The 26,404-nt window shown below is 39.6% G+C and overlaps 2 protein-coding genes and 1 pseudogene across 3 annotated transcripts in view; 2 read left to right on the top strand and 1 right to left on the bottom strand.

Annotated features, from left to right (window-relative positions):
- The window catches only part of LOC141507179 (V-set domain-containing T-cell activation inhibitor 1-like), a 106,720-nt gene extending 81,869 nt beyond the window's left edge, over positions 1-24,851 (bottom strand). For both annotated transcript variants that reach the window (XR_012474097.1, XM_074214599.1), the window contains exon 1: positions 24,751-24,851. The gene's annotated coding sequence lies outside the window, so the exon portion shown is untranslated. The remainder of the gene's footprint in view (positions 1-24,750) is intronic.
- LRRC58 (leucine rich repeat containing 58) overlaps positions 5,466-26,404 on the top strand; it is a 37,331-nt gene continuing 16,392 nt past the window's right edge. Inside the window, exons 1-3 of the mRNA XM_074214597.1 lie at positions 5,466-6,001; positions 23,518-23,646; positions 25,299-25,576. Coding sequence (XP_074070698.1) covers positions 5,481-6,001; positions 23,518-23,646; positions 25,299-25,576 — 928 coding nt within the window. The 5' untranslated portion in view covers positions 5,466-5,480. The remainder of the gene's footprint in view (positions 6,002-23,517; positions 23,647-25,298; positions 25,577-26,404) is intronic.
- Positions 8,079-23,511, top strand: LOC141507877 (homeobox protein NANOG-like; annotated as a pseudogene).

Below are 26,404 nucleotides of genomic sequence, written 5' to 3'. Positions count from 1 at the left end.
AAACTTAAAGCCTTGCAAAGAAATGATTATTGAAAACTACCATTGCATGTAGTTGGAAAAACAAATAAATTCATTTTTTAAAAAAGATGAGTCAGTGAGCCAGGATGCAGTGGATGACCTTGACATCTTCAATGCCTAACCAAATTCTAAGCATTCCATAATTCCTGTTTCAGCTTCCCTCATGGCAGTTGGAACATTTTGTTCCTATTGGGGAATTCTGAAAGAGAAGTCTTCAAATGCTTAGAGACACCTGTAATTCATCAGTGGGGTTTGGGGCCTGTCAGTTACCTCCAATCTGGTTTAGCCCATCAGCAAAGGGTTTTTTTTAACACAGATGTGGCTAATGTGCATGTTACAGCTTCTTGGAACCTCAGATGAGAATTGGGTGATAGGTGAATACCAAAGGTTGATGAAAAGAGTTTAGCAAGCCCCCCACACAAGTGGTGCTGGGACACACACACACACACACACACACACACACACACACACACAGATGAAACAAACATGAAACAAACATAAAGTAGTTTGGGGATGAGGTAGGCTAGCAGTTTGAGGAGTCAGGAAAAAATCTGATGAAGAAGATAGCAATTGGGCTGAAACTCAAAGAAAACTCAGGATTTCAAGAGGCAAAGCTCAAGGGAGAACATTTCTAACATGGGGGACAACCAGGGCAAAAGTCTAGATGTGTGAGATGGAAGGTGGACTTGTGTATGAAAAGCATGCAGGACAATGTAACTAGAATGTACTGCTTGTGGAGAAGTGTAAAGCTAATACTGGAAAAATAGGAAAGGATTTGATTGTAAGGATTAGATTTAATTGAATATTGATTGAAATAAAGAATCTCCTCCCCAAAAGGAAATGAAATCGATGGCACAAGTAGAGGAATTGGCCTATAAAGACCACAGCTTCCCCTGAGACTAGATCAAAGGAAAGAACAAAAAATAATATTGATGGAATCAAAGATGGATTGAAGGCAGCAAGATGATTAATAAGGAGTTTACTGAAGCAGTCCAGGATAGTGCTATGGGGATGAAGAGAAGGAAACAGATGTAAGAAATTTTGACATTGAAAATGAATGGAGAAGCTTTAATGTTTGATTGAATATATGGAAAGGAACACTCCAAAGGTGTAAATAAACCTGGGTAACTAGAAGGAATTCAGTTTCCACAGAAACACACAAAATCCAACATAGATTTTCAAAATGTGATTTCAGATCCAGAAAAGAATATTACTAAAGGCTTTATGGAGGAGGTGGCATAAGAATTGAATGTTAAAGGAGGGAGAGGTATTCAGCAGAGGAAGAAGGGGGAGAAATACATTTGAGGTACAGCGAAAGCAAAATTGTGAAGACACGAGAACATGAGGTTTGTGGATAATTTGGGGTGGGTAGAGTTTTCCTGTTTGACAGGAACAAGGACTATCTGGGGAGGGAAATAGTGTGTGATAAAGTTACATCATAATTTAAGGTATTGTTATGTGTTAGGCACTTGCCTAGGAAATGATTCCTGCCATCAAAAACCTTTATGAATTCTCCTTTAGGGCAGTGGTGAGAAAACTGTGATCAGGCTCACAGAGATTTTTTATGTGATAAGCAAAAAGTGATCTTATTAGACATAACTAGGAGGTACTATTTTTGGTACTGGGAATTGTAAGCCCACAGCCAACTAACTTTTTTGCTTATTTTTACTACATTTTGTCTCTGCTGTGATCAGTCAATTATCATCTCTCCTACAACTAGAATTCTAATGAGAGGACAAAGAAATCAATAAATCAATAATTTTTATTATTAGTGCAGCTAGGTGGCAAAATAGCTAGAGCATTGTTCTGGAGTTAGGAAGACTCATCTTCCTAAATTCAAATTTGACATCAGACTCTAAGTAGTTGTGTGACCCTGAGCAAGACTCTGTTTGCCTCAGTTCCTCATCTGTAAAAGGAACTGGAGAAGGGAATGGAAAAGCAATAGTTTGTTTGCCAAGAAAACATCAAAATGGGTCATGAAGAGTCAGACACAAGTGAAAGAACCAAACAACAAGAAGCACTTAAAGGAATGAATTCAGAAAATTCTGGATAGAAGGAAATTACATAGAATGAAGTGATCAGAACAGGTTAAAAAATTATAAATAAAAGTACATTCCTGAGTTTTGACCAAAAATGAGGGCAGATAAAAATGAATTAGCATTTTAAAAACCTCAAATTCTTATGTGTAAATATTGGCAAAAACTTACAAAATCCTTATTCCCTATTTCTTATCATAAGCAGATTGAATGCTGACAAATAAAAGAATAGCATTTTATAACTTGTTAAGTGAGTTTGGGACATAAAGTAGGAACACAAAAGCTACTCAAGAAAGACCCTTTTTGTCAGAAGGTATTTTTTAAAGTTAATCTATTTGTTTTCTAAGCCTTCAATACTTGTCAAAACAATAAAATAAATGCATTTTTCTCCCAAGGACTTAATTCGTTTTTACCAATGAAGAAATTATATTGTCAGAAATTCTGAAACAAATTTCAAACAAAGGAAATGCCATTTCCTGAGGAGACAAAATTCTCCTTGGAAATGTGTGCTTTTAAAAAAATCAGAACTATGGTTTCTTTAGTGTAGGGAGAACAACTTGTGCCAGCTTCACTTAAGTCTTAGGTGCTTGGTGTACTCAAGAGAGGTTGATTGATATACTATGAGTTACAGAGATAGCACGTATCAGATTTGATTCTACTTTCTGATTGAAGAGACCAGTTCTTTATCTATTTTCTTCTCAGTTTAGTATTTTACTACATGGTCTATTATGAACTCTTAAATGGCATATTTATGGTTAATGATAATAGTTCTACAATTTGCCAAAGGTAAGCCACTTCTTTTCCTCTTTTTGTCTAGTTTTAGGCTGTTAGCTGATTTTTTTTTTACTCTACCAAGCATTTGATAGTGTCACTAAATTAGCAGTTTTATTAATTACTTCATTGAAAGGAACCAACTTGCAAATCATGGAATTTCTCCTGATTGGAGCTCTGCCCTGCTACTGTAGTTCAGGCTGAGAATATATACATGATCCTAAGTGGGAAGGGAAGAGGAAAGTGGATCATAAAACAATCAGTTTGGGGGCTTGGGTGATCTTCCCAGGACAATACAATTACAATGGCTGTGGTATGACAATGCAGGAGGTCCCAGAGTCCTGTGGGAACAGTTAAATTGATTGTATAATCTTGGGGATACATTTTTATTTTGCGTAAATACAGAACAGATTATACTGATTCATTTTGCTTAACACCGGTAAGTGCAAGTCAGGGAAAAATGTAGGAGTTGTCACGATTGATGGATGGCTCCTAGCTGCTTTGTTTTCACTAATCCTCAGGTCAGAGTTTCTATGAAAAGGATCTTGAGAAACTGTTATAATTATCATTATACATTTATCAATCAATATAAAAATCGTAATCTTGACAAGGTCTAGCTCACTGCTCCTTTGCAATATTTATCACAGCTGGATAAGCTATACAAGATATTGCACTACTCTTTTAATGACCCTAAGCTTCTCGCTGATAGGCTTGCCTTGAAATCTTCTAAGTGTCAATCATAGTAAGCCACAGGCTCCAAAGAATTCACACTGAGGATGCCCAAAGGGCAAAAGAATTTGAATTTTATTAAAAAAAAGATTTTTGCAGAAACAGCATAAAGAATTATATAAAAAGTATCAAGAAAACTGAAAGCCTTCTTCTCCTCCCCTCTCTGGACTGGTCACATGGAGAGATAATTATAACCAATGGTCTATGGCAATCATGGAAAATCAAAGGAATTATAAGTACAATAAAAGAAAAAAGTTTTTTTGCAGAAACATAAAAAAATGATGTAAGAAGTATCAAGAATAATGAAAGCCTTCTTCTCCCCTCTCTGGACTGGTCACATGGAGAGATAGTTGTAACCAATGGCCTATGGCAATCATGCAAAATCAAAGAATTATAGGTACAACAAAAGAAAAAAAAGATTTTTGCAGAAACAACATTAAAAAATGATGTAAAAAGCATCAAGAAAAATGAAAGCCTTCTCCTCCCCTCTCTGGATTGGACACATGGAGAGATAGTTGTAACCAATGGCCTATGGCAATCATGCAAAATCAAAGAATTATAGGTACAACAAAAGAAAAAAAAGATTTTTGCAGAAACATTAAAAAATGATGTAAAAAGTATCAAGAAAAACGAAGGCCTTCTCCTCCCCTCTGGACTGGTCACATGGAGAGATAGTTGTAACCAATGGTGTATGGCAATCATGCAAAATCAAAGAATTATAGGTACAACAAAAGAAAAAAAAAGATTTTTGCAGAAATAACATTAAAAATGATGTAAAAAGCATCAAGAAAAATGAAAGCCTTCTCCTCCCCTCTGGACTGGTCACATGGAGAAACAGTTGTAACCAATGGCCTATGGCAATCATGCAAAATCAAAGAATTATAGGTACAGCAAAAGAAAAAAAAAGATTTTTGCAGAAACGACATTAAAAAATGATGTAAAAAGCATCAAGAAAAATGAAAGCCTTCTCCTCCCCTCTCTGGAGTGGACACATGGAGAGATAGTTGTAACCAATGGCCTATGGCAATCATGCAAAATCAAAGAATTATAGGTACAACAAAAGAAAAAAAAGATTTTTGCAGAAACATTAAAAAATGATGTAAAAAGTATCAAGAAAAACGAAGGCCTTCTCCTCCCCTCTGGACTGGTCACATGGAGAGACAGTTGTAACCAATGGCGTATGGCAATCATGCAAAATCAAAGAATTATAGCTACAACAAAAGAAAAAAAAAGATTTTTGCAGAAACAACATTAAAAAATGATGCAAAAAGCATCAAGAAAAACGAAGGCCTTCCGCTCCCCTCTCTGGGCTGGTCGCAGGGAGAGATAACTACAGCCAGTGGCCTGTGGCAATCATTTAAAATCAGAGCAGTTACGGGCACACCCCCTCCCCAGTGCCGCCCCCGGGGCCGCAGTCCCGGGGCCGAGATGCTCCCGCTCCGCTCCCCCCCCCCCCCGGGGTAAGAGCCCGAGCCCAGCCGGGCGGAAGGCGGCGGCACTGGGGCGGCTGCGGCTGTGTGCACGCGGCGCCGGGCGCTCCGGGGCGGCAGCGCCCCCTCGGCGCCCGCCGCAGCCCAGGCTCCGGGGAGCGGCCCCCCGGCGGGGCAAAGGCCGGAGTGCGGGCGGGGGCGCGGGCGGGCCGCGAGGAGGGCGAGGCGTCCGAGCTCTCCGCCCCGCCCCGAGCCGCGCGCCCGGACACGTGCCAGGACGGGGGCCTTCCGGCCCGCGAGCCTCCGGGCCCGGCCACGTGACCCCCGCTCCCGCCCCCCCCCGCCTCCGCGTTCAAAGAGAGCGCGTCCCCGGATGCGGCCCCAGAAGGCCGCTCGCTCGGGTTCCGGAGCCGCGGCGGAAGCGGCCCGACGGCCGGCTCGCCCAATCCCCCGGCTGCCGGGGCGGGAGCGAGGCGGGGCGTGTCCAGGTGACGGGATGGAGGAGGCCGGGGCGGCGGCGGGCGCCGGGGCCGGGGCCGAGGCCGAGGCCGGGGCCGACACCGAGCTGAACCTGTCCCGCCTGGGCGTCTCGCCCGAGGCCCTGGCGCGGGAGCTGGAGGCGCGGGCGCAGGAGCGGCGGGGCCCCCGCGAGACGCAGCGGCTGCTGCTGCCGCACAACCGGCTGGTGTCGCTGCCGCGGGCGCTGGGCGCCAGCTTCCCGCAGCTGCAGCTGCTGGACGTGAGCGGCAACGGGCTGCGCGCGCTGGGGCCCGAGCTGCTGGAGCTGCGCTGCCTGCGCACGCTGCTGGCCAAGAACAACCGGCTGGGCGGCCCCGGCGCGCTGCCCAAGGGGCTGGCGCGGGCCCCGCTGTGCCGCACGCTGCAGGTGCTCAACCTCAGCGGCAACTGCTTCCAGGAGCTGCCCCCCGCGCTGCTGGAGATGCGCGCGCTGCACACGCTCAGCCTGGGCGGCAACCAGCTGCATGCCATCCCGCCCGAGATCGAGAACCTGCGCAGGTGAGCGCCGGGGCCGCACCCGCGGGGGGGTGGGGCCGCGGGGGGGGGGGGCGCCCGCGGGGGGGGGGGGCGCGAGTCCTGCCCGCCCGCCGCGCCTGCCGCCGGCAGACGCCCCTGCCTTCCGGAGCCAGGGCGCCGTCCTCCGGGCCGGAGACCCGCAGCTACCGTGACTCGGCCAGGACCGTGCAGGGACTGCCAGACACGGTTAGAGACAGGGTTGGGTTAGGGAGCAGACCCTGGGCAAGACACACCTAACCGTGCTGGGCCTGGCTTTCCTTCTCTGTAAAGTGAGTGCATTTTGGGGAATGATCTTTTCCCTGGTGTGTGTGTGTGTGTGTGTGTGTGTGTATGTGTGTATATGTAAATATGTGTGTATGTGTGTATGTGTATATATAAATATATGTGTGTATGTGTGTATATATGTGTGTATATATAAATATATATATGTGTATATAAATATATGTGTGTGTGTATGTGTGTATATATGTGTGTGTATATGTGTATATATAAATATATGTGTGTATATATAAATATATGTGTATGTGTGTATATATGTGTGTATATATAAATATATATAAATATATGTTTGTACATATAAATATACATGTGTATATGTATATATGTGTGTGTGTGTGTGTGTGTATATATATATATATAAATATATATACATACATACATATAGACAGAGAGAGATGTTTGCACATTATAAGTGCCTGGAGGCCATAGAATCTTTTATCAACATTAACTGATTGAACGAACCCAGAGAACTCAGGCGGCCTCTTTCAGTCCCAGTTACTGCATCTATAAAAGGAAGGGAACTGATTTTGGCTAATCTGTCGATCCTACTCTGGTCTCCCTCCATTGGCCATTTAATAATTCTCTATTAAATGTTTAAGTTTAGTTACCTCTGAGCACCACAAAGGCATGGGACCAGAACTGGAAGCTACTTGGACAGACTTTTTTTTCTTGCAGTTGAGGAAACTGATGAACAGAGAAGGCCAAGTGATGTTTTCCAAAGTTACAGTGGTTATTATACCTAGATCCTTTGACTTCAGTACTTTTCCCATTGTTTTCCTGCTAACTCCTTATGGCCTTTGGCCTTTCCAACTGGCTCTAGGCTACCACCGGCTTTTCTCTGTTCACAGAAATCTGTGAGTGTACAATTAAGAGTTTGCAGTGGTTGGTATTTACAGGACACCCCAAGTGTAGGGTCTAGTGCATAATTCCTTAATCATAATAGAACACAATCCTAGAGTCATAGAATATTTAGTCCTGAGAAGGCCCTCAGGTATTAACTAGTTACATCTTCTCAAGTTTTGTGCATGGGGAAACTAAGGACCAGCCTAGGAAGTGACTTTGGTAGAGCTGGAATAAGATTCCAGATCTCTTGAGTGTTGACTACATTTTCCATTATATCCCCAGATTATTTTAAAAGGACATTTATAATCATAGTCTGAACAGAAGTGGTTTCTAAGTGGATAAAGTAGTGGAATAGAATGCCAGACCTGGAATCATGAAAACCTGAGTTCAGTTTTGCCCTCAGACACTTATAAATTGTGTGACCCTAAACAAGTTACTTCACCTTGTTTGTCTCAGTTTATTCCTCTGTAAAATGAGCCAGAGAAGGAAATGGCAAACCACCTCAGTATCTTTGCCAGAAAAACTCCAAATGGGAGTCAACAGAGTTAGACAAGAATGAATTCAATGGACCAACAAGTCAATTCCACAAGTGTAAGATGGGCAAGATATGGTTAGACTGAACTTGCTCTGAAAAAGAGCTAGTAGTTTTACTAGACAGAGAGCTCAAAATGAGTTCTACAGTAAGTATGATGCAACAGCAAAAAAAAAAAGCAAAAACTGCCAATGTGATCTTTGGCTACTTTTAGAAAGGGCTTGCTTACTTCCAGAGTAGGGATGTCATAACCTCCGTGTACTCTGCCCTCACCTCACCCTGTGTAATTTGGAGTATTTTGTTCAGTTAAGGGAATTTCAGTATAGGAAGACATCAATAAACATGAGAGGGTCTAAAGGAAGGAAGACAGAATGAGGAAGTGCCTTTAGTCCTGAACATCTGAAGATGGCTGAAGGGACCCTGGCATATAACTCGAAGAAAAGAGCTGGGAAGGCACATCATAGCTATCTTCAAGTATTGGAAGGGCTGTCCTGTGAAAGAGGGTTCCTTCTTCTCCCCAAGGGTAGAGAACCCAATGCCAATGAGTAGAAGTTGCAAACAGACCAATTCAGGCTTGATATCAGGAAGAATTTCTTAACATTTAATTAGAGCTGTTTCCAGTGGAAGGATTTGTCCCCTCCTGGGAGGTCTTCAGACAGGTCTAGACAGCCACTTGCCTGGAGAGGCAGAGCTGGGGATGACTGCTGAGATTCTCTTAGATTGAAATTTTGTAATTCTGTGAAACCTATTGTATTATTCTGTGTAGCTGTACTGTGACAGTATCTAACAAACAGATTTCTAAGAAGAGATTATATTTATATATATGTGTGTGTGTATGTGTGTGTGTGTGTACACATACATATATATATATCTGTCAGATTTAGTCTGTATCTCTAATTTGTTCATTTAAAATGTTGATACAATGAATTTTTTTTAAATTCAAAGGCAGCTAATATTTTGAATGTTTTGTCTTTGTCTCCCTGCTCAAGCATGGGACTTGGGATCTTCAGTAGAAGTACTAGACTTGGGGGGCAGCTAGGTGGTGCAGAGGATAGAACACCCAGCCCTGAAGTCAGGAGGACCTGAGTTTAAATCCAGCCTCACACACTAAATAATTACCTAGCTGTGTGGCCTTGGGCAAGCCACTTAACCCCATTGCCTTGCAAAAACCTTTAAAAAAAAAAAGAAAAGAAAGAAAGAAAAGAAGTACTAAGACTTGGGAATTCATTGTTATTGTGCAGTGTATCAAACGCAAATAGATACATCCTAGTAGCCCAAATATTGACTTAGAAAACCACAAAATTAACATTATCTATGTTGTATTTTTATTTTGTTAAACATTTCCTAATTACATTTTAATCAGATTCACTGTTAAAGACAACTCAGAGGTGGGAAGATTTCCTCTACCAATATAATTCAACTTAGATTTTTACTCAGTTGTCTAGCACACTGAATAACATTGCAAGTATGTGGCAGAAGGATTTTAATTCACATTTTCTTGGCTCTTTATCCACTATTCTTCAATGCCTCTCTGCCTAGCTCATAATAGGCACTTAATGCTTACTGAAGTGAATTCTAAAATTCAGAAAACTGTTTTTCTTTTAGGGAAATTTAAAAAAAATGTTAGTGTTTGACCCATGTAAATCCCTTTAGTTCAAAGGAAGGGACATTTAGTATCACTAATTAACTATATTAGCTTTTCAGCAAATACTTTTGGCTTAATCTTTGTTGACTTGTTTGGAATTGGCAGTGATTGTATCATGTGGGTGATGCTATTGACCCTTACCCCACTTGCAAAATATTTGATGATGAGGGAACTAAAGAATTCTTTTTGAAGTATAGTGAATAAATATATACAGTCTTTTAAATCCTAGGAATAGCTGGAACTAGTCATATAGAGTGAATTCTTCCAGATTGAAGATTTTATGTTGAGCTAAACTCTCCAGTATCCATTATATTCAAGTAATTGTTTTAGGTGCTAGAAATCCAAAGGCAGCAAACACTTCTTTAACCAGGAATTTATATTTATGTGGGGGGGGGGGGCATAACATAATATTTATAAAAGTTTAAAAAAGACAAAGCAGTTTTAAGTGAAAGAACACCAGCAGAGCATTGAGAAAGACTTTCTATAAAATGGATTATGAACTGAATTTGGAAACTAGAAATTGAAAATGTTGGAGATGAGAAAAGAGTGCATTTCAGGCCAGATTTATACCATTGAATTCAGTTTTGGTTCATTGGTCTGGAGCAGGTAGTTCCTGAAGACAGAACCAAGTGAGATAAGGTAAGAACCAGGCAAAGTATGACAATCTTGTATTTTGGCCAGAAGGCAGTAGGAGGATACTAATGGTCTTGAGAAGGGGAGGGCTATGTTCAGACCTGTGCATAGCAGGGGAGGGCAATGTTCTGACCTGTGCATTAGAAAGATGATTTTAGCAGTTGTGAGGACAGCTAGAAAAGGGATTAGAACCCAGGAGGCTAATGATGAGGCTTTTGGGATAATCCAAACAAGAGGTTATATGATGACCATATGCATAAAGAGGATAGTGCTAGGTTTCTTGGGGAGATTAACTAAATCCTATTTAATTGGATTTTATAGTAAACTTGATCAGATAAAAAAAAAACCATGGTTTTATTCCAGAATAATGTGCATATTCTCAGTTAAAAGCTTGATTTAACATAGTCCTTTGTGGATGGTGATCTTTGAATAAGTCACTTTAAAACAGAACTTATGATCAAGCCTCTCTATTAGATGCTGATGAAAAAAGATGGTAACACACACACTCTCCTGACCTTTGGGAGCTTACAGTCTAATAGAGAGGAAATGAGGCATGTTTGCTAATAAATTATGACAGAAGAGAGAATTTAAGGGTAAAGGAGAAAGAGATCCAGACAAGTGCTATTAAAAGTTTGAGGAGGGAGAGAGTTTTATTTGGGAAGACCAAGAAAACCTCATGATATAAAGTAACACAGCAGTATAAGGGATGCTTCTTGATGACAGGGCCCGTTTTTTGGGCTGTGTTTGTATGGCTAGTATAGAGCCTTGCATGCATGTTGGTCTTTTAATAGATGCTTGTTGAGTTAGATTTGCCCTTGAAGGAATAAAAGGAAGGGAGGGATTATGGAGGAAGTATAATTCGAAGACCTTTATGATTGCCCCAAATTAGGAGAGGTCAGGTGTCAAGTCTTATCTTTGACACGATATATCTAATTTGGTCTTTAGAACAGGTGGGTTCTATGAGCTCTATATACAATTAGTATAGCTCCAGTTTATAAATGAAATAACTGATATTCAGAATAGTTGAATGACTTGCCCAGTGGATTCACCTAAGATGTTTCTGAAGGGCGAAGGAGTCAAACCCAGGTGGTCTTGATTTCACATCCTACTTTCCATTAGTCTCATAATTTCTTTATCTAGACTAGATAAATGTTAATATTCATAAATTAGTGACAGTATGAGTAGTAATAGCCAAACTTTGAATGCTGTCAAATGTTAGGGATGTTTACAGTATGGTAATAGGAAGAATGACTTTCACTGACTTTGAAGGATGAGTAAGATTTAGATAAATGAAGAGGGGAAAAACAGAGGTCCTTTAATGGGAAGAACCAGTTTATTTTACTGCAAGACCCTGATGATGAAAACGTACATTTTAAGTAATTTAGTAAATTCTGTTGCCAGCTTCTTTTTATTGACGTTTCTGGCAAATGGTCATCAAAGCTCCGGTTAAAACATTTCCAGAGACAAGAAGGGATCGAGTCTTAGGAGCTCTCTGATAAAACTCATCAGCTAAGGACTCTAACTAAAATTTCGAGAGACAGAACCCACAAAGGGACCCAGTGAGGCAGTTCTCCTACTCAAGGTAACCTGGAAAAAAGCAGAAAGGCTCTGCTCCCTGGGGTCAGAGAGGCGGCCTGCCAGAGGGGTGGCCCGCCAGAGCCAAAGAACTTCAGCCTCCCAGAGGCTGCCCCAGGGCACTGGGAGTCTCAGCTCACAGCAGCAGGGGAGTCTTCTGAGTTGTACCCCGAGGAGCACCAGGCACAAAGTGGGGGAACAGCTGGACGAGCCCATGGAACCCAGCCCTCAGGGCACACAGTGAGCAGCTTGGTCTTTCTGCAGCCCAGAGCGGGAAACAGAAGCATGCGAAGCCTGTAAGCAAGAGCCCCCAGGGCATGAGCCCATTGAGCTGAGGGAGGGGAGTGAAGAGAGAGAGACTGCAGAGCTCTGTCCTCTGCCTCTGGAACAGGACTCTGGACCACAGGACCACAATTAGATCCTGATAGCAGTCTAGCCCCCCCCCCCCAATAGAACAGCAGGTCACCCCCCACCTCAGCCCCGTGGCAGAGGGGGGCACTTATGGTCATTCACAGACCGGGAGGGAGGACAGAGCCACACACACTGAGACCCTTGTGGGAGTGTCCCAAAAGCTCAGGAAGCACCCCCCAAACCAGGCCCAGGCTGGGAAAATGAGCAAGCAGAGAAACAAAAGGAAGACTATTGAGAAATATTTTGCAAATGAGCCCAAGAAGGATCAAAATACTCAGTCTGAAGATGAGGAAGCACAAGCTCCTGCATCTAAAGACTCCCAAGAAAAACAGGAATTGGGCTCAGGCTATGACAGAGCTCAAAAAAGACTTTGAAAATCAAATGAGGGAGTTGGAAGAAAAACTGGGAAAAGAAAGGAGAGAGATGCAGGAAAAACATGAAAATAAAGTCAGCAGCTTAGTCAAGGAAATCCAAAAAAATGCTGAAGAAAATAGCATGCTAAAAACCAGCTTAGGTCAAATGGATAAAACAGTTCAAAAAGTTATTGAGGAGAAGAATGCTTTAAAAAGCAAAATTGGCCAGATGGAAAAAGAGATAAGAAAACTCTCTGAGGAGAACAAATCCTTCAGACAAAGAATAGAATACAGGGAGATTGATGAATTTAACAGAAATCAGGAATCAATACTTCAAAACCAAAAAAAATGAAAAATTAGAAGAAAATGTGAAATATCCCATTGAAAAAACAACATATGGAAAACAGACTTAGGAAAGATAATTTAAAAATTATTGGAATACCTGAAAGTCATGATCAGGAAAAGAGCCTTGACATCATTTTCAAAGAATTACTACAGGAAAACTGCCCTGATATTCTAGAAGCAGAGGGCAAAATAGAAATGGAGAGAATCCACTGATCCCCCAGAGAAAGAGACCCCAAAAAACCAACCCCTAGGAATATTATAGCCAAGTTCCAGAACTCCCAAGTGAAAGAGAAAATATTACAAGCAGCCAGAAGGACACATTTCAAATATCGTGAAGCTGCAGTCAGGATCACACAGGACTTAGCAACTACATTGGAAGCTCCTAGGGCTTGGAATACAATATACCAGAAGGCAAAAGAGCTTAGAATGAAGCCAAGAATGAACTACCCAGCAAGGATGAATGTCCTCTTCCAGGAAAAAAGATGGACTTTAAATGAACCAGGGGAATTTCAAATGTTCCTGTTGGAATGGCCAGAGCTGAACAGAAGGTTTGATCTTCAGATACAGGACTCAGGTGAAGCATAGAGATTGGAGGAGAGGGGGGAAATATGAGGGACTTAATGAGGATGAACTGCATGTATTCCTGCATAGAAAAATGACACTGATAATACTCATATGAACCTTCTCAGTTAATAGAGCAGGTAGAGAGAGCTTTTATAGTTGAAGAACAAGAGAAAGCTGAATTCGAAGATAAAATATGGTGTAAAAATGGAGTCAATAGAAAAAAAGGGAAATGGAATGGGAGAAAGAAAAAGGAGAGGGGGATTAGTTCAAGATATTTCACATAATAAGATTTTTTTTTATTACAATGAGCTATTGCAATGATATGGAAGGGAGGAGGCAAGGGGGAATGAGGGAACCTTTGCTCTCATCAGAGGTGGCTAGGAGAGGAAACAGCATATATACTCAATGGGGTATAGACATCTGGAGTAAGAAGGAGGAGGGAGCAGGGGGAAGGGGTGGGGATGTGAATAAAGGAGGAGAGGATGGACCATGGGGGGGAGAGTGGTCAGCTATAACACATTTTCTTTTTTAATTCTTGCAAGGGGCTGTGATTGAAAGACCATAGGGCCAGATGGATGCTGGGCCTAAGGGGTGGTATGGGGGCTCAGGGCTTCTTGGCCCCAGGAACTGGGATCTGTCTGCTGAACCTGTCAACGACCCTACAGCAGAGTCAGAGTGAAAGGAGAGAGAAAATAGAGTACATGGTAGTGGAGAAATAAGAAAGGAGGGAGTTGCAATCAGCAATGGCAACGTTGTAAAAATATGGAAATAACTTTTGTAATGGACTTATCATAAAGAATGAGATCCATCCATGACAGAGTTGTTGATGTTGGAACAAAGACTCAAGCACATTTTTTGTTATTATTATGGGGGGGGGGTGCAGGGCAAGTGGGGCTGGGTGGCCTGTCTGGGGCCCCATACCAGGGTGATTTTTGGTGTCTGGGCCCGGATTTGGACCTGGGTGCTCCTGGCTCAAGGGCCAATGCTCTGTCTGCCACCCAGCCACCCCTACTATTATTACTATTTTATTTTATTTTGGGTCTTTTTTTTTTTTCCTTTTTCTTCTTTTTGGTTTTTGCAGGGCAGTGGGGATTGGGTGGCTTGCATGTCACACGGTTGGGTGATGGTTGGGTCTACGGGGCTGGATGTGGGCTCAGGTGCTCATGGCTCCAAGGCTGGTGCTTCGTCCATTGCGCCACCTGGCCACACCTACAATTATTACTATTTTTTTTTTAAATTTTAACTTTTTTCTCTCCCCTTTACTTTTTTTCACCCAAGCAAGTCTCTATATTCATGGGGGAGGAGGGGTATTTTGTTTACTTGTAAACAAGAATATTTTATTAATGTAAAAACACATTTGTACAAAATGAGAATAAAAAAAATAAATTAAAAAAAATTTCCAGAGACTGTAAAGTCACCATTTTGTAAAGCAGTCTAGTATTTTGATGACTTCTCCAAATTTCAGAAAGGAACAGTTATGTAAAGCATGTGAAGACATGTCAGTGCCCCCTACATCTTTTCTCCTGGCTAAAGATCTACAGTTCATTCAACTATTATTTCTCCTTGTAGTTGCCAAATTACCCTGGCCACCTGATTTTGAATGCACTTTTTTTTGGCCACCAGTCCTAACATTTTGAGATATCAGAAAGCAAACTATGTTCTCTCAGTGGGAAAAAAAAGCCTTAGAAGCCTAAAATGCTGTGTCATGTAACATCTATCTGATAGTGGCTCTTTTTATGTTCTAATTAGATGAAGCTGTATAAGTAGGTAGCTAATTTAAGTGTACTACTGGAAAAAGTGTGGGACATGTACAACCCTCAAAAAATTTAATACTAGATTTTATTTGGGTGTTCATGTTTCCTATTTAGAACCTATGTGCTTTTCCTCTTTGTTTGATCTCAACTAATTTGTTAGTTTTCCTTGAGTTTAAGAAAAAATAAGATTTAAAAGCTGGTTATAAAAGTGAAATAAACAAAATCAGAATAACATTGTACACAGCAACAGCAATATTCTACAATGATCAACTGTGAATGACTTTGGCAAGTCTCAACAATAGAAATGATACAAAACTATTCCTAAGGATTTAGAATGAAAAATGCTATCTACCCCTCCCCCAAGAGAAAGAACTGATGTGAGTCTGAATACCAAGTCCAAGCATGTCATTTTTAACTTCCTACATTGTGTGTGTTTTCCTTTATTCATAACATGACTAAAATATTTTGTATGTGTTTTATGATTGATAGGTGGGGGAGGTGAGGAAGGGAGAAAATTTGGAACTCAAAAATTTTTTTAAATGAATGTTAAAAGTTGTCTTTTCATGTAATGGGAAGAATATTACTTTTTAAAAAGCTAGTTATAAATAATAGAAAATTTTAAAAGTTATATTCTTCCATGATTTTCACAGCCCTGCTTGAGATGCAGACTCACATAGTGGATAGAAACCTGGCTTCAGAAGCTGAATGACCCAGATTCAGGGCCTCTCTCTGAACACATACTGACAACTGTGTCTGTGGGCAAGTCTCTTAACTGCTCTGTGATCTATTTCATTCACTGAAGTTGTAAAGAAGTGCTGATCTGCAGTGGTTGAAGTTCCTAAGTGTTCCCCACACCAGTGAAATCCCAGATCCTATCTCTGTCCCCTGACTGGAATGCACCATATTTAGTAACAAAAGTTAGAGTTGTCTTTTTAAGATTTTAAGTTGAGAGATATCCAAATAGCTAGTTTTATCTAAACCTGGTTATAATAGATTGTTAGCATTTTAAAATTTGTTTACATCAAATTTATATTGTGTATATTCTTTTTGTAAACAAGAGGTCATATCTATGTTAATTTATTAACCTCGGATATACTTGTATCTTTACCCTTTTATGCTATTGTATCTAAATACAATAGTATGAAAATATTATATAAAAATTGTGCATTATTTTCAAAACTTTTTGTCTTAAATTATGTATCAAAGTTGTTTGCAAAAGATTAGAAATTCTAGACTTTTGTTTTTTGAAGCCATTCTGAGAGACCATATTTTATTACTTACCATTAAGTGTGTACTGTAGTAATAACCAGAGGGAAAACAAATTTTTTTAAAAAAGAACTCTTTGCTCTTAGATTTAAATTCTTTTGAGGGATACAACATGCTCTACATTCTCAAGTACCAAAAAAGTTGATTGCTGTCACTGTACTGTCAGTATTATTTAAAAGATAGGATGGCTAGATAGCAGCTAGGATAGAGCACTGGCCTTGGAGTCAGGATGGGAGTTCAAATGTGACCTCAGACACTTGCCTCTTACTACCTGTGTGACCTTGGCAAGTCACTTAATCCTGATTACTTTACATCCAGGGTCAGGGCAAATGGCCCTTTTAAAAAAAGGGAGCAATGTCTGCAAATATGAGCCTTTGAATTTGAAGTCAATTCCTAGAAAAATTCTAGAATGGATAATCATTAAAGAACTGGTTGATGAATCAGGAAGAGTGGATTTTAAAGAACCAGTATGGCTATATCATAAACATGTCATGCTCAACTAACTTTATCTTTTTTTGACAGGGTTATTAAACTGCTAGGTGAGAAGAATGTTAGATCCTTGCTAAAATCTATTATTACCTTTGTGGGAAATATGGATTAAATCATAATACAGTTAAGATGATTCAAACTATAGTTGAATGACAATTGTGAATGGCTCTTCATTGTCAGCATGATAGAACTGTTTTCAAAATGTATCTCAGTCAGTCTGGAAACACAAATACAAGTAAAAATAAAGTTCCTGCCCCTAAGGGGCTTGTAATCAGGAAACTGAAAAGAGTGAGGGGAAAGGATTCGAAAGGAGAATAGATTTGCAGAAGAGCTCAAAAAAGGCAGTATAAATTGGAGGGGTATAACTATGCTGATTTCCCCTTTCTTAAATGGAGACCATGCCCTCAATCACAGGTTCTATTCAGGGGGCAGAGTGTTGATGAGACTTGAGAACTGAGTCAGATTTAATATTATAGAATAATGAGATTTCCTGATGATGAGTATACATGTGTTTACAGTTTTATCAGTGAATGAATGAATGATAAAAGAAGACATGCTCAACAAATTTTTCAAATAGCACAAAGCTACTTCACTGGATGAATGATTTAGATGATCTTAACATGCTAGAGCATGAGAATTAACATGGATAGGTTTTACATGGATGGGAAAAAGATATTTTTTTATTTTCACTGACCTTTAATTGAAATGCAATATTTTCTTCACTTTATTTAAAAACAGTCTCCTGGGGGCAGCTAGGTGGTGTAGTGGATAGAGCACTGGCCTTGGAGTCAGGAGTAACTGAGTTCAAATCTGACCTCAGACACTTAATAATTACCTAGCTGTGTGGCCTTGGGCAAGCCATTTAACCCTGTTTGCCTTGCAAAAACAAAGAAAACCAGTCTCCTAAGAATGGGTCGATAGGCTTCAGATCTTGAGAAGGATCATCCATGACTCAAAAAACATGAAGAATTTTGAGCCAGAGTATTTCATCGGAAAAGATGAAATTCAATACGGATAAGCATAAAGTTTTGCTCTTGGATACAAAAAGATAAATTTGACACCAGACAGGAAAGTATGATCAGGCAGCAGTATGCCTGAAAACAACCTCTGGAAGTTTTATGGAACACCAAGTTCAAGATTAACATGGCAGCCAGAAAAGCATGTTTGATCTCAAGCAGAATTGAGAGAGGCATAAATTACCAGTAATAAGGTGGTGATGGCAATGGAACACTGCCTCTGCCCTCAGCCCCCAAGTTTATTCAATTCCTGGTGCCACAGTTGCCACATACCAAGTGCATTGACATCTTAGAATGTGACCAGGATATATAGGACCAAAAGTTCATGTCCTGGGAGTCTCTGTTGAAATTAATGGGAAGATTTAACTTAGAAAAGAAGGCTAAGGCAGGCAGCTAGGTGATGCTATGGATAGAGCACCTGCCCTGGAGTCAGAAGGACCATCCCATTTAATAATTACCTAGCTGTGTGACCATGGGCAAGTCACTTGACCCCATTGTTTTTCAAAAATAAAAAAAAACAAACATCCAAAAAAATGAAAAGAGGAGGGTAGTAGATGGAATACCTACAATAACTGTCTTCATGTACTGTATTCATATGTTCTATTTGACTCCAAAGGTCAGAATTGGGAGCCATGATGAAGTTGCAAGAAGAAACTTTAGTCTTTTTTTTTTTTTAGATTTTTGCAAGGCAAATGGAGTTAAGTGGCTTGCCCAAGGCCATACGACTAGGTAATTATTAAGTGTCTGAGACCGGATTTGAACCCAGGTACTCCTGACTCCAAGGCCGGTGCTTTATCCACTATACCACCTAGCCGCCCCTGAAACTTTAGTCTTGATAGAAGAAAAAACTTCCTACTCATTAGAAATGCCAGAAGGGAAATTACTGATCTGCCATGGGCGGTTGATCAGGTGATTGGGGGAGGGACTTTTTTTATTGTATGCATTAGATTGGATAACTGTTGAAGGCCTTTTTGACTCAAATTCTGTGATTCTGAGACAATTTAATTTTATCTTGTCCTGGGTAGAAGTATAGAAGGACAGGCCTACTGATTGAGAGAGAGCTTTGGCATGTCCATTTTTGACCTGGACTGGTTCACCTCTTTTTTTTTTTTCTTTAAGAATTTAATAGTACCTTATTATTTCTAAAAATTACATGTACAGGGCAGCTAGGTGGTTCAGAGGATAGAACACTGGCTCTGGAGTCAAGAGTACCTGAGTTCAAATCTGACCTCAGACACTTAATTACCTAGCTGTGTGGCCTTGGGCAAGCCACTTAACCCCATTGCCTTGCAGAAAAACCTAAAAAATAAAATAAAATTACACTTAAAGACAATTTTCAGCATTCCTTTTTTGAACTATTTTGAGTTCCAAATTTTTCTTCCTTCCCTCCCTAAGACATCAAACATTCTGATACAAGGTTATTCAGCTTCAGAGGCAGCTAGGTGGTACAGTGAATAGAGACTTTAGATTCAGGAGGACAGGAGTTCTGAATGTGACCTCAGACACTTGACACTAGTTAGTTGAATGACCTTGGGCAAGTCACTTAACCTTGATTGCCTTGCATCCACTCATCCTGATTCAGAGCTGACCACTGGCCCCGGTTGGCTCTGGAGGAGAAAAGTGAGGTTGATGACTTATTACAGCATACCCTCACATCCAATTCATGTGTTTGTCATGGCATTACCTCCCTGATATCATGGTCCTCTTTGAGAATGAAAGACGAACATGTTCTTAAGCAGCCTGATAGACACATACTTCTGTCTTTGGTGTGGATGTTATATTGGATACTATGACTTAGAACTCCTAGCTCAGAAGATCCTCTTGCCTCAGCCTGTAACAGTGTTTATTAGCTTGTAACACCAAATCCAGCTTAGATAACTCTTAATATTTATTGTCCTTATAGATATAATTAATATTAAAATATTTTTAAATCTCGAAAGGAGCCAGTGACATAATTTATTTTAATTTAATGAATTTGGGAGCATGAAACAGAATGCTCTAAATCTGGATAGCTGAACTTACTGCATTTAAAAAAAGGGAATGGACTCTTTCTATAGTACTTTAAACACTAGCTATATGAAAGATATAAGTAATTTTCCTTCCCTCTAAGTTACTCTATCTAGCCCTACCAAAGTTGAACTTGGAATCAGGAAGATATGGTTCAAGTCCTACTGCCTCAGACATTAGCTGTGTTACCTGGTAAAACATTTAATCTTTCTGTGCCTCAGTTTTCTCATCTGTAAAATGAAGATAATGCATCTACCTCCCAGGGTCGTTGTGAGGATCAGATGATAGAAGACATGTCAGTTTCTCTGAAATCTTTCAGGCATGTTATAAATGTTAATTACTCTTATTTCACAATAAGCAGTGAAAGAAAATATATTGTGGACTGAAACAAGATCAGAGGCCTGTTTCTTTTCTTTTTTGTGTGGTACTAATTAGAGTAGCCACTCTTGCTTATCAAGTACAGAGTATAGAGAACAAGTGATTGTCATATGGAAACCTGTCTCAGATAATACTTAGCCTGAATGTCTCCCCTTCTCATCTTAAATTGCCATACCAAAGTCAGAATTCCTCTAAAATTATAATGAAAATCAGTGGAAAAATAATTGTGCCAGTTGCATTCTATTTCAGAACTTAACAACAGAGTTCATAGATTCAAAAGAAAGTTTGTCAGGAAAAGGCCTTTGGTGGGTGGAGAGAGAGGGGAAATCTCACCAAGGTTTTAGTTATTTTGCCAATTTTCCTAGCCTAGATTTTGGTTATATATTAAATGATTAAAAAGGTTAGTAATTATTAGCATATAATTCTCAGACTCTCTAATGTTTAACTCATTTATTCCTGGAAGAGCCTTAACTGTCTCTCCCTCAACTTAACCATAGACCTGAAAAGCATTGAATTTTTGTGACAGAGCCATACAATGTGTTTGCCAGGATAACCCTCCCTTAATTCTATTGTTCTGTTTTAATACTGGAATTAGACCCCACAAAGGCTGGTGTTTAGCTGCCTCATGTACCTTCCAGAGGCACTGTAGTATGGAGAAGAGAGCCCTAGATTAGTAGTTTGGGGATGAGAGTTTGCTAACTAACTGGCTGATTGGGAAAAGCATGTCATCTCCCTAGACCTCACTTTCCACATGTCTAAAATTAGGGAATTGCTAAGATGATCTCTTAGGCCCTTTTCTAGTCCTATTGGTCTGTTAACCCCTAAATTGAGTTCTTATTCTATTTCTTTTTCTTTTTTTGGCAAAGCAATGGGGTTAAATGACTTGTCCAAGGTTACATAGCTAGATAGTTATCAAGTGTCTGAGGCCGGATTTTGAACTCAGGTTCTCCTGATTCCAGGGCTGATGCTCTATCTACTGTGCCACCTAGCTGCCCCCTATTGTTCTATTTCTTAAAGAGTTGTGCTATTATCTGGGTTTGTGGAGCATTCCATATTTTGCAAAGCACTTTGCTCACCACACTGTCAAGGCTTTTGCCTTTGGATTTACTGTGACTGCCCTGATTGGGGCATCACTCACTCCTCACATATGAGCTCCCACCCTTGCTCTATAATGCCAGATCTTCTGGTCTGAGGTGTCACACTAGCTGCCTTTACAAACCTGGATCTTGGGTCCCAAACAGAGCCATTTATTTCTCCAGACTTATATTTTATTTCCATATACAAAATTTGGAAAAGTTCCAGGTTTTTCCTGTTTCTCCTTACTCCTTCATACATATATTTGTCAAGATATTCCTGACTGCCACTAGCCCTGCTGCAAATACCTTTTATCCTTCTAGAACAAGTCCAAGATCCATTAATGAAAAGGAGATCAGAACCTGGTCAAAAAACCCAAGAGGAGGACAAAGTTTTCTCAGGCTTAACTGAATGTACATACTCAACATTAGATCCTTGGAGCAAAAATAACATCACCCACACCAAAATGTGGCTGAGAATTTGAACTTAGAAACAAGACGTGTTTTTATAATCAGAGAAGAAAGTCAAAGAGATAACAGAAAGATATATCGTGGTCAAAGAATGACAATGATATGTTCAGAATGGATCAGCTGTCGGGACATTCATAAGCCTCTGCTCCTCATTTCACCAGTATTATATGGTGAATCCTTCTGGAAACTTGCAGTATGGAGTAAGCAGTTTTAGAATAAACAGTTCCAGAATGGTGGTGAGGGCTCCCATCAACACCAAATAGCCTAGCATATCCCTACCTTGCCAGGGACTTGGATACCATCTATGGAAGTAATGCTAATGAGGACTATTTCATGAAACCACAGACTCCTGTGAATTTTAATACCATCCCCGACTCCCATGTAATATCTCCCAGACTACTCTATGAAAATACAGCTTCCCCTCCCCTGCTTAAGTCAGAAGAGGACTGATTAACAGTATGTCAGAGATCCTCAGACATAGTATTTAGATCCAATGAGGTCTGTATATTCTAACTATAATCTGGACAGTTAATTTTTCCCCTTGAACATACTCTAAGCCTTTTTCTTTTTACCACTGATTCCTTTTCCCTTCCATGATTCTATTCCTTTTTAGTCTCTCTGTAGTGGGACAGTTGAAATTGGATAATTTATATGAATGAAAGTATACCTCAGTCCTCTCTAGATTCTGCTAGCTGCTCCAGGTTTCTTGGTAGAAATTCAATACAGACTAAGGATTGCACAGATTTTAAATGAAAGGAATATTGGTTATTTTATTGTTAGGTAAGAAAAAATTAGAGGAGAATGTCATCACTGCCAGATTCACAAAGGATTTTCTGGTGAGGCCTCCTCACTCCCACTGGAAAAAAACTTTGATTTGCACAACTAATCTTTTTTACAAAATACATACTGTGTCTAATTTCACCGTAATAATCAATTTGAGGGTAGTTTTACTGAGATTGGCTCTAAAAGTCATTAAAAGGGAACCCAGACTCCTAGTTGGGTTATTTAGACATTTTAATTATGTCATTCTCCTACTCAAAAATCTTTAATCGTTTTTCATTGCTTAAAGCCTCAAGTTTCTTAAGAATTTTCTATCATCTATCAGTCTACCTTTCTCCCTTTGATCTTTTGTATTCAACTCCCCATCACAAAGTCTACATTACAACTAAAATGTTCTGTTCTAAATAGCATAGTAATTGAGTTTGGGATCAGAGGATGGGGTTCAAACTCTGACAGTGCTTCTAGGACTGATGTGACATTAGATAAACTTCTTAATCTCTTTGGGCCTCTGTAAAATTCTTGAAGAAATCTTTGAACTCTGAAATCTGTGAACATAGCATTCCCCAACCAGAAGTAGCCTTTCTTCCAACTTAAGTTCTACCCATCTTCTCTATTAATCCTTTAATGGCCATACCATTCTACAGTAAAGATATTAATTCAAATTGATATATTTTGAAATTTACAGAGCACTTCCTTTGCAACCAAATTGTGCTATAAGGGCAAGTATTTTTCTCATTTTACAAATGAGGAAAGCAAGGTTCCTAAGTAAAATGACTGAATATCTAAAGAATTGACTAGTAAGTAGCAGAAAAGGTTGCTTCTGCCTCATAGACTAGGCCAGGTTGACTTTACTATTTGAATTTTTCCTCCCATGATGCATTGCTTTGTATTAACTCCTGCATTGCTCTCTTGCCTTAGTGATTTCATGATTGAATATTTTCTCTGTGCCTTGTCTTCCCTGACAGATCATACACTTCTTGAGGGGAGAGGGTTGTCTTTTATCTATCAGCATGCCTGTTGCCTTTGGCTCTGTGATAGAAGTTTGAATCAAATGTTATATCAGTTTTTTCTTTCTTCTTTGCAGCTTAGAATTTTTGTACCTTGGAGGGAATTTCATTAAAGAGATCCCACCTGAATTAGCAAATCTGCCTTCCTTAAATCATTTGGTACTGTGTGACAACAAAATTCAGAGTGTACCTCCTCAACTAGCCCAGTGAGTATTGCATGATACATTATATCCAAATGTCTGGCTTTAATAAAAGATGACTGTTTTTTGCTTTTTTACCAATAGGCTACTCATGTAAGTATGGGCCCCATGCTGCTTATAGTAAGTAATGTATAAGAATTATGTCTCCAGGATATGCAGTTAAGGTCATACCTGTTAAGGAAGGAGGTTACAATTTAACAGTACTACAGAGGACCCATGTTGGAAGTCCATCTCTGACATTACTGATTATGTGACCTTGAACAAGTCAATCTCTCTGGACCTCATTCCCAAATTTATAAAATGAAGGATAACTTCTTTCTAGCTCTAAATTCCATGATCCTTTAAGTATTTTTTTTCCTAAACAACTTTATTATTCATCTTGTTTGAGGATGAATAGAAATGGAAGATAAAATTTGAGGCAATATTTCCCTATGTTTGTATAATCCTTCCAAAATATTTTATCATGTGTATTTGAGTGTTGTGAGACTATTTAAACTTTACAAAGGAGAAAACTAAACTTGTCTCAGAGGTTAAAGAACTTACCTAAAATCAAATAACTATGAAGTGGAGAACCAGAACTCCTGGTTGAGGTTTTTCTTTCTTCTTTAAACTATGTTTCTTACGTTGGGACTTGGATTTACACAAAAGCATCTAGGATTCCTTATCTCTTGTGAACTTCCAGAGATTGATGAAGCAATGAGATTACAGAAACCCTTGGTATGGAATATGTGTTGTATTATCTTTTTTTTTTCTTTTGTAAACATCTAGATCAGGAATGGAAAACCTTTTTTCTGCCAAGAACTAGTTGGATATTTATAACATGATCCTTAAGTAATATTTAGTGAAGCATTAATTAATTCATGCCTATAAAGCTGCTAGATGTATTGAATTTCCAGTCCCCACAGTTGCCTTGACATTGTCACACCAATCTAGCCTGTGGGCCAGAGGTCCCCTGCCCCGATCCAGAAAGTAAATTCGTTTTAGTAAAGATCTGTTTTCTGTCCTAATATTTACTATCTTACTATCTTACTGTGTTGCTGCCATTTTTTTAATTACACAAAGGAACTACCAACATAAATTTTCCCATGGTCCTTCATACCATACACTTACCTAACCTTTCACAGTTCCTCAAACCAGGTCAATGGATCAGTCAGAGTCCAACAGCTCCTAAAAAGCAATTTTACTGAAATTATGTTTTGATACCTTCAGGTAGAAGCAGTTCTCAGAGCAGTTAAGCAGCAGCCCAGGGAAGTAACACAAATTAAAACTACTGCTAGAAATAAGGTCAGAAGGTAAGACCAGGAAGCCCTCAGGAGAACCTCCAAATAGCTTTTATGTTCTTTTTGCCCAAAGGTCCTGAGTTTAGCTAGTCTAAATCACTCTACCTGGGACAAGAGTTACTTCCATCTTCCCAGGTCTGCACCACATTTTTCTTACTGCTGTTGTGGGAGTTATTTTCGTTAACTCCCATTTCCCCCATTCCACCAGTATCCTATCCTTAATAACACTGGTCTTATCTTCCATATTCTTAAAAGTGGCACATATGCATATTTAAAGATTTTTATAAATATGAAGTAGCTGTATTACTCATTTACCTATTGAAGACTTGCTAATACAGTTTTTTTCCTACCAATAATTTGATACTTTATTCATTCTAGATTGAATTCCCTTCGTTCCCTCAGCCTTCACAATAATCTACTGACATACCTGCCTCGGGAGATCCTTAGCCTAGTTCATTTGCAAGAGTTGAGTTTACGAGGTAATCCCTTGGTTGTTCGTTTTGTCAGAGATTTAACCTATGACCCTCCAACCCTCCTGGAATTAGCTGGCCGAACCATTAAAACCCGAAATATTTCCTACACTCCTTGTGACCTTCCTGGAAACCTTGTTCGATACTTGGATTTAGCCAGTAACTGCCCAAATCCAAAATGTGGAGGTAAGTTTGTTGGTTTTTCCTCCTTGTTTCTCATTATTGATATGCTCTTATGTTTAGTGTACAAAGCTCTCTTCAGTTTCATGAAAGTGTCTTTCATGTCTGTTAAATAGATGATTTTCTGCTTTGTTTATTAGACATTGTTTCCATGTTCATCTTTTCCAGCAAGCAAGATTGGGTCTTTTTTCTGAACTGAACTATTTTATCCCCTTAATATATTTTGGAACTTTTCAGTATCTCTCTGTAGTTTAAGATCTTTATTCTTAAACTTTGCTTGGAATATGTGCTAGCTAATCACTATTGGAGTGTATTGGATACTATCTGAAAGTCTCAAAGAAGGTAGAGAATAGAGGTTCTTCTTAACTTGACATTTGTGAATTTGCCTTTATTTTAATATTTTGATCATTTCATTTCATTATAATTGGTTTCCTTTTTAATTGTAAGTACTACATACATTTAAAAATATGATCCTCAGATCATATATTTATTCCCCCACTCATTTTATCGGCTCATTTGTCATGTTGACAGTTATATCTTCCATATACTCCTAGCTTTTGATTTATCACTACTCCTAAAGAACCTAAGCTGCCTCAAAGAACATTTTATTTGTAAATTGTCATTCTTCCATCAGACTTCAGGGACTATGTGAGTTCATCATTAGTAGGGTTACTCTCCCCAGTGGTACATCTTGTATCCATTCCATATCTTCTCATTGGGTTTGATTCTTCTCCACATACTTCCAAAATCCTCTGTGGTGGATTGCACCAAAGACTTTCCTCTGCCTTTTGATATTTTAGGGATATCAGTATATCATCTAAGTTGTCCACTTAG

Source organism: Macrotis lagotis, chromosome 1 (assembly GCF_037893015.1).
Source record: "Macrotis lagotis isolate mMagLag1 chromosome 1, bilby.v1.9.chrom.fasta, whole genome shotgun sequence".
In the NCBI taxonomy this organism is placed as follows: domain Eukaryota; kingdom Metazoa; phylum Chordata; class Mammalia; order Peramelemorphia; family Peramelidae; genus Macrotis; species Macrotis lagotis.
This window is presented reverse-complemented; position numbering and strand designations above follow the sequence as displayed.